The sequence below is a fragment of the Tribolium madens genome, unplaced genomic scaffold, assembly GCF_015345945.1.
Source record: "Tribolium madens isolate multiple individuals breed KSU strain unplaced genomic scaffold, Tmad_KSU_1.1 Scaffold_7;HRSCAF=85;Tcas5.2_LG10, whole genome shotgun sequence".
NCBI lineage: Eukaryota > Metazoa > Arthropoda > Insecta > Coleoptera > Tenebrionidae > Tribolium > Tribolium madens.
In genome coordinates this window covers 9,282,904-9,299,126 of record NW_025401050.1, presented here as the reverse complement: position 1 = coordinate 9,299,126, position 16,223 = coordinate 9,282,904, and the positions used below count along the sequence as shown (strand labels likewise).

General features: G+C 30.7%; 2 protein-coding genes across 2 annotated transcripts in view; both read right to left on the bottom strand.

Moving 5' to 3' along the window:
* Nucleotides 1-3,800, bottom strand: part of LOC123009701 (eukaryotic translation initiation factor 4B-like) — an 11,084-nt gene extending 7,284 nt beyond the window's left edge. Inside the window, exons 1-3 of the mRNA XM_044406179.1 lie at nucleotides 3,791-3,800; nucleotides 3,536-3,670; nucleotides 3,121-3,302 (exon numbers count right to left, since the gene is read on the bottom strand). Coding sequence (XP_044262114.1) covers nucleotides 3,121-3,302; nucleotides 3,536-3,670; nucleotides 3,791-3,800 — 327 coding nt within the window. The remainder of the gene's footprint in view (nucleotides 1-3,120; nucleotides 3,303-3,535; nucleotides 3,671-3,790) is intronic.
* Nucleotides 3,801-6,043: 2,243 nt separating this feature from the next.
* The window catches only part of LOC123010213 (tubby-related protein 4), a 41,090-nt gene continuing 30,910 nt past the window's right edge, over nucleotides 6,044-16,223 (bottom strand). The window contains exons 6-10 of the mRNA XM_044406917.1: nucleotides 11,673-11,901; nucleotides 9,955-11,619; nucleotides 6,733-6,923; nucleotides 6,493-6,687; nucleotides 6,044-6,442 (exon numbers count right to left, since the gene is read on the bottom strand). Coding sequence (XP_044262852.1) covers nucleotides 6,326-6,442; nucleotides 6,493-6,687; nucleotides 6,733-6,923; nucleotides 9,955-11,619; nucleotides 11,673-11,901 — 2,397 coding nt within the window. The 3' untranslated portion in view covers nucleotides 6,044-6,325. The remainder of the gene's footprint in view (nucleotides 6,443-6,492; nucleotides 6,688-6,732; nucleotides 6,924-9,954; nucleotides 11,620-11,672; nucleotides 11,902-16,223) is intronic.

The window sequence follows — 16,223 nt, the reverse complement described above, 5'->3', positions numbered from 1 at the left end:
TGGCCAGAAAAAAAAAAATAGTTTTAGATTTGAATTACGCTATTTCAGCTAATTTTAAGCGAGTTAATTCATTTTTGAAGGCATCTAGTTCAAAATTTAAGTCCGAATTATTTTGCTCGATTTTGAGCTTAATGGTATTTTGGCATTTTTTAACACTTAATAAATAGGATTATTAAATTATTGACATTTTTTGTTTTACTTTTAGTTTCTTATTTTATTATTATTTAAATTAATAAATTAATAAATAGATTGGACTTTCCAAATCTCTTAAAAACGTTAAAATGAAAAAAATTTCTAGTAATTTTATGAAAGTTATCAAACCCACGCGTGTACGTATTTATTTTTAGTGATTTTAATGATTAGAAAAATTTCAATCAACTCATAGAAAAAACATAATTGTTTCACCTGCTATTTCTTACCTACGAAAAATGAGTTGAGTTAAAACAAGTAGCTACCCCTATTTTCGTAAAGCGGCATTTTTTATTTTACATGGAAAATTCACAGTTGGCTAGATGAAAATCATTTACAACCACTTTGTAGAAAAAATACATGAAAAATTTCAAAGTTAGGACTAAATTATGCTATTTCAATCAGAATTTAGAGCGATTGATTCAAATTAAGATTTTGCCAAATCATTGTTTTGGGTTTAAATTACGCCTTTTTAGTATAAATTCCGAGTAATTTAGCTAGTTTTTGAGCCAAAATTTACATAATTTAAGAGATTTTGCTAAAACAGGCCAGAAAAACGTTGTTTTAAAGCTGAATTGAGTCAAAATTCAAATTAGCTCGTTTTCAAAACAAAAGCTTAAAATTTTTACTGAAAGTGGTCAGAAAATCGTAGTTTTAAATTTGAATTACGCTATTTCATTTTTTGTTTTACTTTTAGTTTCTCATTTTATTATTATTTAAATTAATAAATTAATGATTGGACTTTCCAAATCTAATAAAAACTCTAAATTAAAAAAAAATTCTAGTAGTTTTATGAAAGTTATCAAACCCACGCGTGTACGTATTTATTTTTAGTGATTTTAATGATTAAAAAAATTTCAATCTACCCATAGAAAAAACATAACAATTGGTTCACCTCCTATTTCTTACTCCTACGAAAAATGTCCTAGAAGTTTTTCTAGTTTTTTATTTCACAGGTTTGCGTCAAATACATAAGTATTTAGAAAAATTCAAATTTAACATTTGTCATTAACATGTTTTTTAAATCTCATGTATTTTTTATTTTAGTATACACAGAGCTCTCTATTCACTTTGACAAAATATATTTCAAATGTGACGATTACGATTAGCCATATGTAAACAATAACACAAAGGTTTTAAAATCCATAAATAAAAGATAAACTTTTCAAAGTAAATATGTATATGTAATTAAATACATATTAATTGTAAACAATTAAACTATGCACTTCATTACTAGTCAAACCAGAACTTAATCTCATTCCATTTTGTCTAAAGACTTCTTTCAATCTTCCAATCCTTTTAAACTATAAATTTTTAATTTTAAGTGTGATTTTGATTGGTTCGTAAACATGGAATAAGACTACTATTTTCTAAAAAATAAATTCTTCACACTTTGTACGCTATTAAAATCAATAAATATTTAATTACATTTATTTTGAAAAAAAAAACTTTTATTTATGGACACAGAGCTAAGAAAAGAAATTCCTTGCAGGGCTTGTACACCAATAGTAACACCAACTTGACAGAAATAAAACCCATTTCAAGGACGACAATAATTTCCAGTTTACCTAAAGTCTGTTTTTTTTAAATGGAAATGCCAAACAGTCTTAATGTTGTATCTTTTGCTAAATAACTTTTTTCTGTATATACATCCTTTTTTATTAAAGTTTTTGTAGCAAAAACCTCATTTTTGTCCACAACATTGTACTTACTTGCGATGAGTCAAAATTTTGACATCTCAATTTGAAAACATAACCATATTTTTTTAATAAAACTTCTAGGGACAAAAACAAATGGTTATGTTGTCTCCATGCTAGCAATTTTTTCACCAAAATGTTGACTTGGTAATTTCCATTTGAAGAAAAAACAGACTTTAGGTGTTTTTTGACTTTTCGTAGAAAAATCTTTTTTGGCCGTCCGATTACAGAAAAAAACAAAAATTACAACCGGTGGCTGAGGCACACTATTTTTATATTAGTCAGAACTAATATTTGACTAAAATATTCTAAATGCAMAAGTCGAAGTTTGAGAAACTTGATTTTTGATAAATTTATACAAGTTTGACAAAATCGGACACGTTTGTCTRTTTTTGTTCGGCTTGTAAAACATGCTAATGCTTTAATTTCTTGTTATCTGTTATGTGTGACATAAACAATTTTTTGTACGTACATTTCTTGAAAATTACCTCTATTCAAGTTRGTGTTGTATCCAGTTTGGACAAACAAAAATGAAACATTGTTCGTAAGATACCTATTTGTATGTGCGTATATAAATAAAAGTGCTTTTTTATGGAAACAAGAACTATTTTATCCATTCTCTCCCAAAAAAAAACAAAAAACATTTTTAAATGGCCAACGTTTTGCACATTTTAAGTAAAAATTACTAGAATTTAAAATAGTGTTTTTCTATTTTGCGACTCGTTTGGGTGCGTTAACAGTTTAGAGTATTTTATGTTTTTAATGTTGGTGACAACGCCGTTGGAAGTAAATATAAATACTTATCAATTTTCCGAATTCTTGTTGACAAACATGAAAAAATCGGGACAATTATTTCTACACCTTTTTCAAGTGTAATTCAAAAAGCGTAAGAGATATTTCAGAAAACTTTAGTTGTAATTTAAATTAGTCAATTGTATTTCAGAAAGTATTAATTGTAATTCAGAACCGTAAACTGAATTTCAGAAACCATCAGATGTAATTCATATTAATTAATTTAACTTCAGATTAGTCAATTGTATTTCAGAAAGTGTTAGTTATAATTCAGAGTTTGCATTTCTGATTGAGAATTCGTCAATTGTAATTCAGAATTCGTTATTTTCATTTAAAAATTACATTACTAAAATTCCTTTGAAAATAAAATAGCTTTAATTTCTTGTTATCTGTTATGTGTGACATAAACAATTTTTTGTAAGTACATCTCTTTAAATCTTACCTTCAAGTTCTTGAAAAACGCGGCAATTTCATCCTCATCGACATCATATGGCAAATTCGTCAAATATGCAATATATGGGGGGTCCTGTGGAACTTTGTCGATAATGTCATCAAAGTCCCTTGACGCTTTCGGCGCCGTGGGTAGGACAACACTTGCTTTGGCAGACCGTGGGTCATACACATCTAAAAAAAAGTCAAAGGTCAATTATCTGGATCAAACCTCGAGGCTAAAAAATCAAATGCAACACTCAATACCGTTCCCACTTATTATGAAATACTCTAGAAATGGATTATTTATAGAATTTTATATTCGCGCGGTGTGGGGCCTCACAGGAATACAAAGTGCGTTTTAGCCATACAGATCGATCGCTAAAATCGCTTCCACATGCACGACTTATAGGTTAAGTACACTCTACCATGATTATCCTCCACTTCGTCGGCCCAATTCATCGTGGATTTCCTTATGGGCATGGTAGCCACGGGTCCGGGCGTTTCCTGGAGGAAGTCGCTCAACGCCAGCGTTTTCCCTTTATTCTTTTTCCCCTTTTTGCCTGGAATTCGGAAAATTTCATTTTACAATAAGGTCGATGGTACACGCGGTCTGCACGGGATTTGCGCTTCGAGCGGTTTTAGAAGGGTGCAAAGGTGTGAAAAAAATTCTAAAAACTTACCTGAAGCCATTGTTTGTATTTACAATAACAATAAACGGTTTTTTAACAAGTTCAAATTTAATTTATTGTAAAAGCACTGTCACTCGACGTAAGAAAATGTCAGATGCTTGACATGTCAACGTACGCAGGGTGGGGGCTTTCAATGGCGGGAAATTCAAATGTTTACAAGTTTTAACTTATTTTGCACAAAAAATGGCAGTTTTTGTTAATCATGTTTGCTACTTAATTAAATTAAAAACATTATTAATCAATAATACAAATTTATAACTACACTGATTGTTATTTATAACTGGCAACCAGTTTTACACTTCTGCATTCAGTACAATATATTTGACAGATTTTGTTTTGTTATTTTCTTATTTCAATATTAAAAATAGAAGCGATTTATTGAATGGTCTTGTGTAACAAGTGTTTTATACTATTTTTATTATTTTGCGTGTTGAAAAGAAATAGATTTTTAATTTAGGGAATTTTGCGTCAGTTGGTGACACCTAGCAGTGTTATTCATGAAGCCAATTTGGAAAATTCAACTCAAACTGAGATTTCTCATACCTTTTTCAGTGTAATTCACCATCACATGTAATTTAGATTAGTCAATTTACTTTCAGAAAGCTTAAATTGGAATTCAGATTAGTCAATTGTATTTCATAAAGTAATAATTGTAATTCGGAACAGTAAATAAATTCAATTTCATGTAATCCAGAAAATATCAATTGTAATTCAGGTGAGTAAGTTTACTGTTATCTCAAAATGAAGTTTATACACGTAAACACGAGTTATTTTATTTTCAGAATTAAAGAATTACATAAACTTGCCATTTTGCGAAATAAATAAGATATTTTATTTTCAAGGAAATTTTGGTAATGTAATTTTTAAATGAATTACAATTGACGAATTCTCAATCAGAAATGGAAAACTCTGAATTATAACTGACACTTTCTGAAATACAATTGACTAATCTGAATTTTAATTTACGCTTTCTGAAGTTAAATTAATTAATCTGAATTACATCTGATGGTTTCTGAAATTCAGTTTACGGTTCTGAATTACAATTAATACTTTCTGAAATACAATAGACTAATCTAAATTACAACTAAAGTTTTCTGAAATATCTCTTACGCTTTTTGAATTACACTTGAAAATGTTGTAGAAATAATTGTCCCGATTTTTTCATGTTTGTCAACAAGAATTCGGAAAATTGATAAGTATTTATATTTACTTCCAACGGCGTTGTCACCAACATTAAAAACAAAAAATACTCTAAACTGTTAATGCACCCAAACGAGTCGTGTTAAAAACGCAAAATAGAAAAACACTATTTTAAATTCTAGTAATTTTTACTTAAAATGTGCAAAACGTTGGCCATTTAAAAATGTTTTTTGTTTTTTGGGAGAGAATGGATAAAATAGTTCTTGTTTCCATAAAAAAGCACTTTTATTTATATACGCACATACAAATAGGTATCTTACGAACAATGTTTCATTTTTGTTTGTCCAAACTGGATACAACACYAACTTGAATAGAGGTAATTTTCAAGAAATGTACGTACAAAAAATTGTTTATGTCACACATAACAGATAACAAGAAATTAAAGCATTAGCATGTTTTACAAGCCGAACAAAAAYAGACAAACGTGTCCGATTTTGTCAAACTTGTATAAATTTATCAAAAATCAAGTTTCTCAAACTTCGACTTKTGCATTTAGAATATTTTAGTCAAATATTAGTTCTGACTAATATAAAAATAGTGTGCCTCAGCCACCGGTTGTAATTTTTGTTTTTTTCTGTAATCGGACGGCCAAAAAAGATTTTTCTACGAAAAGTCAAAAAACACCTAAAGTCTGTTTTTTCTTCAAATGGAAATTACCAAGTCAACATTTTGGTGAAAAAATTGCTAGCATGGAGACAACACAACCATTTGTTTTTGTCCCTAGAAGTTTTATACAGAAAAAAGTTATTTAGCAAAGAATACAAGTAGGTATTATGATGATTGGCAAAAAATTTTGTGTAATTTATTGAAATGAGCTCAAAGTTGATGCATTTTATAAATTCTTCTTCAGCTTTAGTTTCAAAATTGTTACTTTTTCAACTCGTTTCTCAAAAACTAAGCAGAAGACACTAATTTAATTGCATTCTGAGGTTCTTTCTCATTCATGTTTATTTTGTATTCTTGTCAATTTCTTGCTAAAAATTTGTTCCTTTTTTGGTGTTTCGTCTCTAAATTTTCTTAGAGGATTTTTTGTGTTGACGTTTAATGACATTGTTGTCAAATGAATTCAAAAAACCGGAACTGCCAACTTCCTTTATTAAAATTACTAGTGGTACCAACGTTAAGACTGTTTGGCATTTCCATTGAAAAAAAAACAGACTTTACATTGAGGTACGCAGAAATCTCTGAGACTATTTAGTATCCTTAGAATATTACCTATAAGCTTGTACTGTTAAAATTTAATTTTCATTGTATTTGGTCGGCTTTAACGATCGAAAACATGGCTAAATTGGCACCTTTTTGTAAAAACGTGAGATATGGTTCGGCCTATTTTAGTCTTTGCGTAACGTTAGCTAAAGCCACTGCGAACGCCTGAAGAGCGGAAAATGGATACTGGAAATCTAGTGTGTAGGCGTTTCCGTCAATACGCCCAAACTGCATAACCTTGAAACAAACTCATTAAATTTGTAATCCCCCGAGAATTACCAACCCACTTGTTTTCCCCGAAACTCGATTTGGAAATTTTTCGCCGATTCCTGGGTCACTCTTCCACCGAAATCCAGTTGGTACACCTGACTGTTTTCGTTCCACATTGGCGCCTTGTTGTGCATTACGAATTCTCTCCTTTGAGGTATAGAATGGTTGTTGCAATGGTTGCTTCCGTTAGGCTCGATTTTGCCTCGCTTTAACTAAAACAGTTTTAATAATTTTTCAAAAATAATAAACAAACTCACTTTTTGTCTTAATTGTGCTTTTTGAAACGTTTCCAAATCGCGGTAGTTCGTCCCATTGAAAACTTCGTCTCCCGACGCTGTGACCTCGTCATCGGAGCTCTCCTGGTGGCGATTTTTCTTATTTCTTCGGCCCAACAGTGGCGAAGAAAGGAGGTTTTTCCGAATTGGGGAGGCCGATTGAGGCCTTTTACCTGAAATGATTGAAAAAATTATTTGCTAAAAAATTTATGAAAAGACAGACATTCATTAAGATTAATAATTTAATAACTTTTATAAATTACCCACATGAAGGTGTTTTATTGATATGCCATTGATTTGCATGCATTGTACTTCTGTATTATCTGTATCTTTTTTTAAATAAGGTACAATTTCTGTTTCTTCGAAAATGAAATAATAATTTTTAAAACCAGTTCTTTTTTCATTTCGTTTTACTCATGTTGTATAAAATACTAGTTAATATGTTTATAATTCTAAAAAAAAACTTCGACTGTATTTTCTGAAACTAACACTAACATGTAATTCGTATATTTTTTTGATAAATTTTTATGCTTGTGTGTATTTGGAATTAAAAAAATAATGTTTTTCAATTTTAGAAATAGGATTAATGTTTAGCCTATTGGCAGATCCTTCCTAAAGAAGACGACGGGTAAAAGACCTTTTTTTAATTAACCGGTGGACATAAATTGCATCTGGAATATTATTTTCGTGCTGAATCTATTAGTGTTATCAAAAATTTTGCTTTTGGAAAAAGTTTTTTGATTTTTTTTTTTGGCAGATTCGGATTTATTTATTAACTAATTTTTGTTCAAAATATATCTCTTGTGTTATTTTTATACACCGTACTGTTTTTACTCTACATAATCTATAAAGATCCTTATAACTGCTTTTGATTATAATTATATTTTTAAAATTTTCTGTATTAATTATTTCATCTTGGATTGCAGTTTCTGCAAAAATATTCGTTTTTGTTAACCAAAAGTGCTGTTGTTTAGTTCTTTGAAACATCTACCATGTAAAGCCTTTTCTTTCAAATTTTCTATAATTACTATTCGTCAATAATCATTTCATTACTCAAACAAATAAGAGTAGCTTTAATCAAAATATTATTATTACTCTGATCCAAGAAATATTTCCTAAGTGAGAGAATTTGTCCGTTATGTAAAAAAAATATGTAAATTAAGTTCAAAAAATCACACCCCCATTTTCTCTTTATAAAGAAAATTTTTCAATGGATGATTCTGGGTGGTGTTTCCTAAACACATTCAGTGTTCTAATTTTAATATCAATGTTATTAATATCTGTTTTTTTCCATTTAATAAAACCAAACAAATAAACTAATACCGGACCTCTAAAGGAATTTTTCTATTTTGCGTCTGAAAGAAAGCTTATTTCGATACCAAAACCGATGCTTTAATGAGCCATTTCAACACCGATTCGGGTGTTGAAATATAATAGTACAATTGACTTTCTAAAAGTTGGTAATGGTGATTTTCAGCGGTGTTTGAAGCGATTTTTCTTTTTTCAGGTGGTGTGCATGAAATACTTATTTGCAGCATACATTGTTAATTCAACAAAACTTTTAAACATACTTGAGACTTGACACTTCGTAAATCGAACTTTGTGAAAAAAGTCCATCACTAGTAAACTTGACCTTTTCACTCGTAGATAAACAATTTTTTATCGTCTTTTGTTACAATCGTCTTTAATTTGACCTAAAAAATTATTTTCCAAAATCTTTTAATGTTTTCTTTAGACAGTATATGAATATGTTTTTAGAACTTGAACACGAAAAATTAGAAAAATTATTTTGTTGATCCAATAATAAGATTATAAAAACAGTGCAGTAAGTAAGTAAAAAACAGTGTCAAATAATAAAAATTGTTCAACATTACAATAAAATTTGTAATTGTTGTAATTTAAATTTCTTCTTAAAAAACTGTAAAACCCGACGTATTAAAATTGTTTTAATTTATTTAATAATTAAATATTTAAATAAAAAATCCATGTTAAAACAGTTCAAAGCAAATTGAATTAATAGAACCTAAATTAAATATAACAACTAACATGTAATCAAATAATTTACAAAAAACTTAGGCAAGAATTGCTTTTCTAATAAAAAATCTGAACTAAAGTAAAAAACCTGACTTGGTTTTTGTGAGTTTATTCAATTTTTGTGGTTCTAACGCCAACCAAAGTATATTTAAAAAGTTAATATAGATTTTTAAATTATAATTTTTTCCACTGTTATTAAAAAAACTGTTGGACCTTTTAATTTTTAACACAATTTATTAATGTGTTTATACAGGGCTGGGCCAGAACTCGCCATATAAGGTAAGATAGCAGGAACATGGAAAAAGTGTTAAAAAAAATTTATCTAAAAAATTTTGTTTTGAGAGTTTAAATTTTGCATTTTCACTCTATTTATTTCTGTTGGAAAAATAATTTTCCAAGTTTTTTTGCTATAGGCTATTAATAAAAGAGGAAACAAGGAAGCTGTATCCTAAATTGTAACTCTGTTCAATGTTATTTGTGGCTTTTATTGGCAAAATTTTTGTTCTTTTACTAAATAATTGTAAAAAAACATATACAAGATCATTTAGTATCATTAAATAGATATAAAAAAATGTGAAATGTCAAAATTTTTTGACAGATTTTTTTCATGTTCGTGGTATCGTACGTTACTTGAAAATTTTCTCTGGGGCGCGAGTTCTGGCGCATCCTATATACTCACGAAAAAAGTTTTGGAACAAATTTAACTGGTCAAAAACCGGTTACAATACGTAAAAAAGAAAATAAGTAATAACAGAGCCTAAGCTTGTGTATATTTCCCTTTAATTTATTTCTCTCATTTTCGCTCTCTTTACAATTAAAACCTCTCAATTTTAATTAAAATTGCTACTTGTTATTCTTGTTCTGCTAATACTCTAATGTGAATTATTATTTTTAATTTTTTGCTACGTGGGGTACACATTTATTTAAAAAAAATATTTTTAGAAAAGATTGACGTTAGGATTGTTTGAATTTTTACATGGTTGCCACCTTAAAATGATCCCTTTCAACGACTACTTCGATGCGCATATGAAAACGAGTATACATCTAGGAAACGTATTTTTTTCGAAAAAATATACTTTTAATAGCTTTCGTAAGATTTTTTGAAATTTAATAAGTAATAAGTAATTGTTTCAATTTCAATTTATTTATTTGGACAAAAATGCCACTTACCTTTTTTGCTTGGGGCTGGCGACGCCGGCGAGCTCCTCGGTAACCTCGGCGACGGCGGTGGCGTCGCCTTATCATCTTCCCTCAACCTCGTAATCAACTTTTCCAAATTGGCCAAAGCTTGCGTATGCAACGGCATTCCATTCCTCTGATTATCAATCTGTTGATTTACAGTTTTCTGTTTCGGCCGACCTCTTGTCTTCTCCTCTGTCTTTTTCCTCCTCATCAACGGTGACCTCGACGCAAAAAAGCCCAATTTCGTCTCTTTCTTATTCGAATTCTCATCGACAGTATCCGGTGACGAACTACTCGACTTGTTACTAACTTCCGGTATAACTTCTTCAATAAAATTGGCTTTGGATGGGATGACAGGTTCGGTGTTGGGGAACAGATCACTCGAATCGAGACTTTTCGATTTGCCACAATTTTTCAACTTGGGGGATTTGTTATTTCGGTTTTCACGATGTTGGCGACTTTGACGTTTCGTTTTTTGTTTGCGATTGACCAAAACTAGTCTTTTTGGTGCGTCTTTACGCAGCATTAAAAGGGCAACGTCGCTAGGAACTAATTGAGCGTCCACCATGTCTAAATAGCCCACACTGCAACTACGAACCATCGAGTCGGCCAAACATAGAGTGTTGGAGGGGCGGATTGAGGTGGAGGGCCCCGGGAGGGCCTCCTCATCTATAAAACTCAAGTCTTTCTTTTTCTCATTCTTTACGATGACAGCCTTCTGGTGATGCTCGATGAAATTGTTTTTGACTTTTTGGACATTGTTACCGTAGTCACTATTTGAATAAGTGATTAGTGTCTGGGCTGGGGGTCTGTCGAAAATAATATCACTGGGGGCTACTGCGTTTTTCGGTGATTGGAGCGCTGGTACTGATCCTTCGCAACAAAGGGGTGAAATAGCATGTCTTTGGGTACCATTACCGGTACCATTTCGGTTAAATTGCCCCACGAAACTGGTACTTTGGGTGCTATTACTCGGACGATTAGTTGACGTCTGTGGACGGATAGTATCACAAAAACTGATATCATGCAACTCATGGAACTCATCTTCGTAGGATTCGGCTTTCGCCAATGAGGGCAAATTAGCCAAACGGTTGCCACGTGGCGACATGGGGGCTATCGGAGGGCTATTATCAATAACCCCTCTCGGAATCTTCTTCCCGTCAATTTGCAACTCCTCCTCGTCTTCGGAAAACAAATTCGGGTTGAAATTCGGATCGGGAATCACCGGAAAATCATCGCGAAGTTCGGTCATCACTAGCGTCATCTGTCGCGGTTGCAAATGCAACAAAGATGTCTTATAAGTCACTTGACCCAAATTCGCAGGAACCAATGTTGCCAACCCGTGAATCTTGAACTTGGTACCCCAGATATTCGACGTGACCTCCACTAGACGCACGTGCTCCGGAAGCGTGTCCACATAGGCTAAATCCTCCGGTTCGGCGTCCCCGGAACTTTGGCCCGACTGTCGTTCGGTGGGGACACGAGTGTGAGATTTATTTCTTCGTTTTCTTCGTCTTTGCATACGGGGGGAGCTGGTGCAGCCTTCTTCACGGTCGCTGTCCGAAGAGTCGGTTAAGAGACCCCCAACGCTGGTCGAGTGGCTTGAAGACCCGGAACTTTTCGATTCCGGGGGGGACCATTGCAAATGGATATCTGGAAGAAATCACCTAGAATGCAGGGAATGATGGGAGATGGGGGTTGGGTACCTTCGACTTGGGGATCGAAAATAACGAATTCCGGGCGGATTTTACTGGTTCTTTTGCCTTTGAGTAGTGGTACTAAACCTCCCAAATATTCCAAATATAGAGTGTAGCAAGTCCCTGAAGATAGATTGTTGTCGTCGTCGTGACGTATCATGGTGCAGTGGAGTCTGACGGAACCGACAGGGGGGTGAGAGACGAATTCGCGTAAAGCAGTGGATTCGGGGACGCAGCACTGGAAATGCAAAGTCAAAAATCGTTTTTTTACACAAACTTGCAAACTGTTAGTGTTTCACAAACAAGGGTTTGAGAATAATAGAATAAATTTGGTCCACTGTTGCGGTGGTAGTGTACAGGGTGCTGCATTTTGGATGTCCGAATAGGGAATCTCCGAAACTAAGAGGTTTAGCCAAAAACGAGTAATACATTCTGGGGTTCATTTTTTGAGAAAATAATATTGGTTAAAACCACATCCCGCGACCGTCTTTTGTTTTCGACTTACAGACAAAAATTGACATTTTGGCGAAATCTAAAAAAAATTATATCTTCGTTATTATAGAAGATACGGATTTGAAAAAAAGACATTATATAGGCACTTTTTTACGAGGAATTTAATAATGTAGTTAACAATTTTTTTCAGTTATTAGTTTAGCCGTAATAAGATAAACTTGTATTTTTTTAAATGGAAATCATAGGCGGCTATGGCAATTTTGAAAAGCTTATTTTTTTCTGATCTTAAAAATATATGTTTGTAACAAAATATTTTTTATAACTATACTTAAAAAGTGAAATTCATATTTTGTGTGATACTAATAATAGTTGGCCATGGAAAAACTATTTCACTCCAAATGTGTAAATAATAATCAGTAAGAGTTTTGTGAACTGTAAAATAGATGAAAAAATAGATAAAATTATAAAAATTTAAAAAATACGATACGGTAGAAGCATTGAACAAATATGAGAGCGCCTCAGAACAAAATTATTACATATTTTTAAAAAATCCAAACATAGAAAAAACAAATGTGTCAACAGTCAACACAATTAGAAAAAACATTTTTTTGATGATCTAATGGAGGTAGCATAACGTTTCACATAGACGGAATTTGGGTATTTGAATAGTCATATCGTCATTTTTGTGTCATATAAAATATATTTTCTTGAAGAATTAAAGTGGCTTTTTTTACAACACTCTATGTATCACTAGAAGTTGCAATGGTAATGTTAGCTTGTTTAAAAACAAAGAAATGTTATTAGTCGCCAATAAGTTAATTTACGATTTATTTTGCATCTTTTTCATCACTTAATACTTAGAAAACTCTTTCATTAGTGACACTGGTTGAATATAATATAGTTTAAATCCTTTTAGTTGAAGATGCAACATTTTTTCATGGCCCACTGCGAACAAAAATCAAAGATATTTTTTTGCTAAAAATGTATTATAATAATTTGTTACAAATATATATTTTTTAGATAAGAAAAAAACAAGCTTTTTAAAAATGACAGCCATCTCTGATTACCATTTAAAAAAATACAAGTTTATTTTATCACGGCTAAACAAACAACTGAAAAAAATTGTTAACTACATTATTAAATTCTACGTAAAAAAGTGTCTTTATTTCAAATCCGTATCTTCTATAATAACGAAGATATGATTTTTTTAGATTTCGCTAAAATGTCAATTTTTGTCTATAAGTCGAAAACAAAAGACGATAGCGAGATGCGGTTTGAAGTAATATTATTTTCTCAAAAAATGAGCCCCAGAATGACTTACTCGTTTTTGGCTAAACCTCTTAGTTTCGGAGATTCCCTATTCGGACATCCAAAATGCAGCACCCTGTACAAGGCATTTAAATATTTGTTGTAACCATTGTTGTAGTAGTAGGACTTATGTAAATAAGTGTATTCTCACGCAAATGCTGCCACAATTTTTTTTCTATTTGAGATTTTTTAAATAAGTCAGAGAAAAGTAATCAACGAATATTGAATGAATTTTTTTGGTAGAGTATAGACATTTTTAAATACACAGGACAAGAAGTAAGTATTTGTGTCCGTATTTTTTTTTGTAAATTTAGAGAAAACTATGTATAGAAGGGTAATAAGACTGTTTTATGTACTCCTAGGTAGTATAGGTATGTTTAAATTACCCCTTACTTGTTTTTCATTTTTGTAAAGTTTACGTTTTATAAAAAAATAAAATAAACATGAGGAAAAATAATGTACGAGTGCAATTTTTGTAGATATATTATAAATTAAATTTTTATATTATAAATAATAATGACAAATTGTAACATCCATTTGTTATATGTAGTAGCAACTAATAATTAAATTTGAATAATTACAACAAATAAAATAACAAATGAGCATAAAATAAATGCAAATGAAGTAAATAATATACAGAGAACAGCAAAATTGCAAAATTATGGAATAATTTTATTTATTAAAACTGAAATTATTTTATTTGGACAAAAATGCTCGGACAGGTCAATTTTCTTTTTAAAAAATACAAAATTCTCAACTTTGTTTAAAATTGTATGTTTGTTTTGTGTTGATATTATTTCACTTTTTAAATGATTTTTTTTCGAAAATCTTATGTAATATTCAATATTTTAGTGTTTTTATTTCGACAATTAAAAGATTTATCAAATTGGCTCCAATGACGTCACTTCTTAAAAACCAAAAAGTGTAAAATTGCATATTTTTAAAAAGAAAATTGACTTGTTCGAACATTTTTATTTTATTTTCTGTTTCAATGAGATTATCTCATAATTTTGTCACTCACATAACATTTGATCTGCCCTATCAACATAAAATAACCAATCACAGTTGAAATCTGCTTTAATATGTACAGTTGCAGAATTAAAATTTCGGACGGTATTGTCATTTTCATAATGTAAACTCTAAAACAACCTTTACCATTAATATCCTCATTTTTTACTCTTGTCATGTTTAGTCATTTTGACTTAAAAAATAGCGTCACTGGCTGAAAAGTTTGATTGTCAAATGTCAGTCATTAATGTCATGATGACAGTAAAAGGTAGTTTACAGTGAACTTTTTGAAGTAACAGAAAAATACTTCTCGAAATTTTAATTCCGTAACTGTACAATAATTAACAAAATTTAAAAAAATCGAAAAAAAATCTAAATCTTCAAAATTCATTCCAAAATCACTGTCCACTGTCATCATTACTTTCTCTCAATTTATAATTATATCTTCCAAACCATTTTACTGTCTTTTATAAATTGTCAAAATGTAAAAATCAAAAATTTATAAAATTGTTCAGTTTAAATCTGATTGCTAAAAAACCGAATCGTCGAGGCAGATAAAAAGTAATTGCGTTTCCAGTACATTATGTAAATATACCAATTTTTTGTCACAAAAATTTAAATAAATGTTTTTCACTAAGTACTGTTGAAAGTAATTAAATAATTTAAAGTTACATGTTTAACTACGTTTAAGCATAATTTGCTTTAATTCTGAAATACCGTGCGATCAAAAAAATAATAAATTAGAGTAGGCGGTGATTAAAGTCCTTCAGATGGCAATCCTGATTTTTGACATCAAATGTCAGCGGAAACTTTGACTAGTTTGCGTTTTATTCCTTTTGAGTGAAATAATGTTCACTTTAGAGCAGACATTTTTTATTGCTGTACAAGAGGGAAACGGTGGATGGTCATTTGCACTTTGAGTTTGTGTGGAAAATTTCTAGCTCAGATTTCCAGCCAATGTGTTGCCAACTGTAGAATTCAATCGACGCCTACTCTAATTTATTTTTTATTTGATCGCACGGTATATTGCAACTCCCGTCTGGCAATTTATCACAACTTATAATTAGAACTTTTTGTAAAGATTATCCGCCAGTACCAGACATGCTTTTTTATTTTTTTACGTTCTATCAAGCTTGAATTTAAAATAGTTTGTAAGTATAAAAAAAACAAATTATTTTAATTAGTTTTTTATTTTAAAAACCATTTTCAACATGGCACATCCACCATTTCTATCTGCAATCATTGAACTAAACATTTAGAAATTATACCAAATGAGTCAACATAACTAATTAAAATACCAAAAAAGTTTTTTAAAGCTGTTTATATGCCCCATAAAACATCAAAACTACGTAACGAAATTGATCTGCAACAATTTTAATTAAAAAAATTGTAAGACCTCGAGTAAAATACTTCTTTATTTATCAAACATTTTAGTCTAATTTGCGGTTTGTTAAAAACACATAAAATCCAAAACCCTTATAACTAAAGAAAATTTTAGATAGTTGTAGCAGTCTTTAACTGTCAACAATAGTCGCGGGCCGATTTATGACAAATACAATACATTTTAAAAAACTACCACAAAAAATTTGACGATTCTACCATAAAAAATTATTGACGCTAAAGTACAAAAATGAAAAAATAAACGGCACACGTAAACAATTTGTTTTTTTTTTATTTGAAAAAGAAAATTTATGAATTTGTTTATGATTTTGATTGAATTAGAAAGAGGTGTTCTAGAGAGTGAGGATAGTAATGATTTTCAACTTTTGCTTTTCTGGGATAGTAAAAACT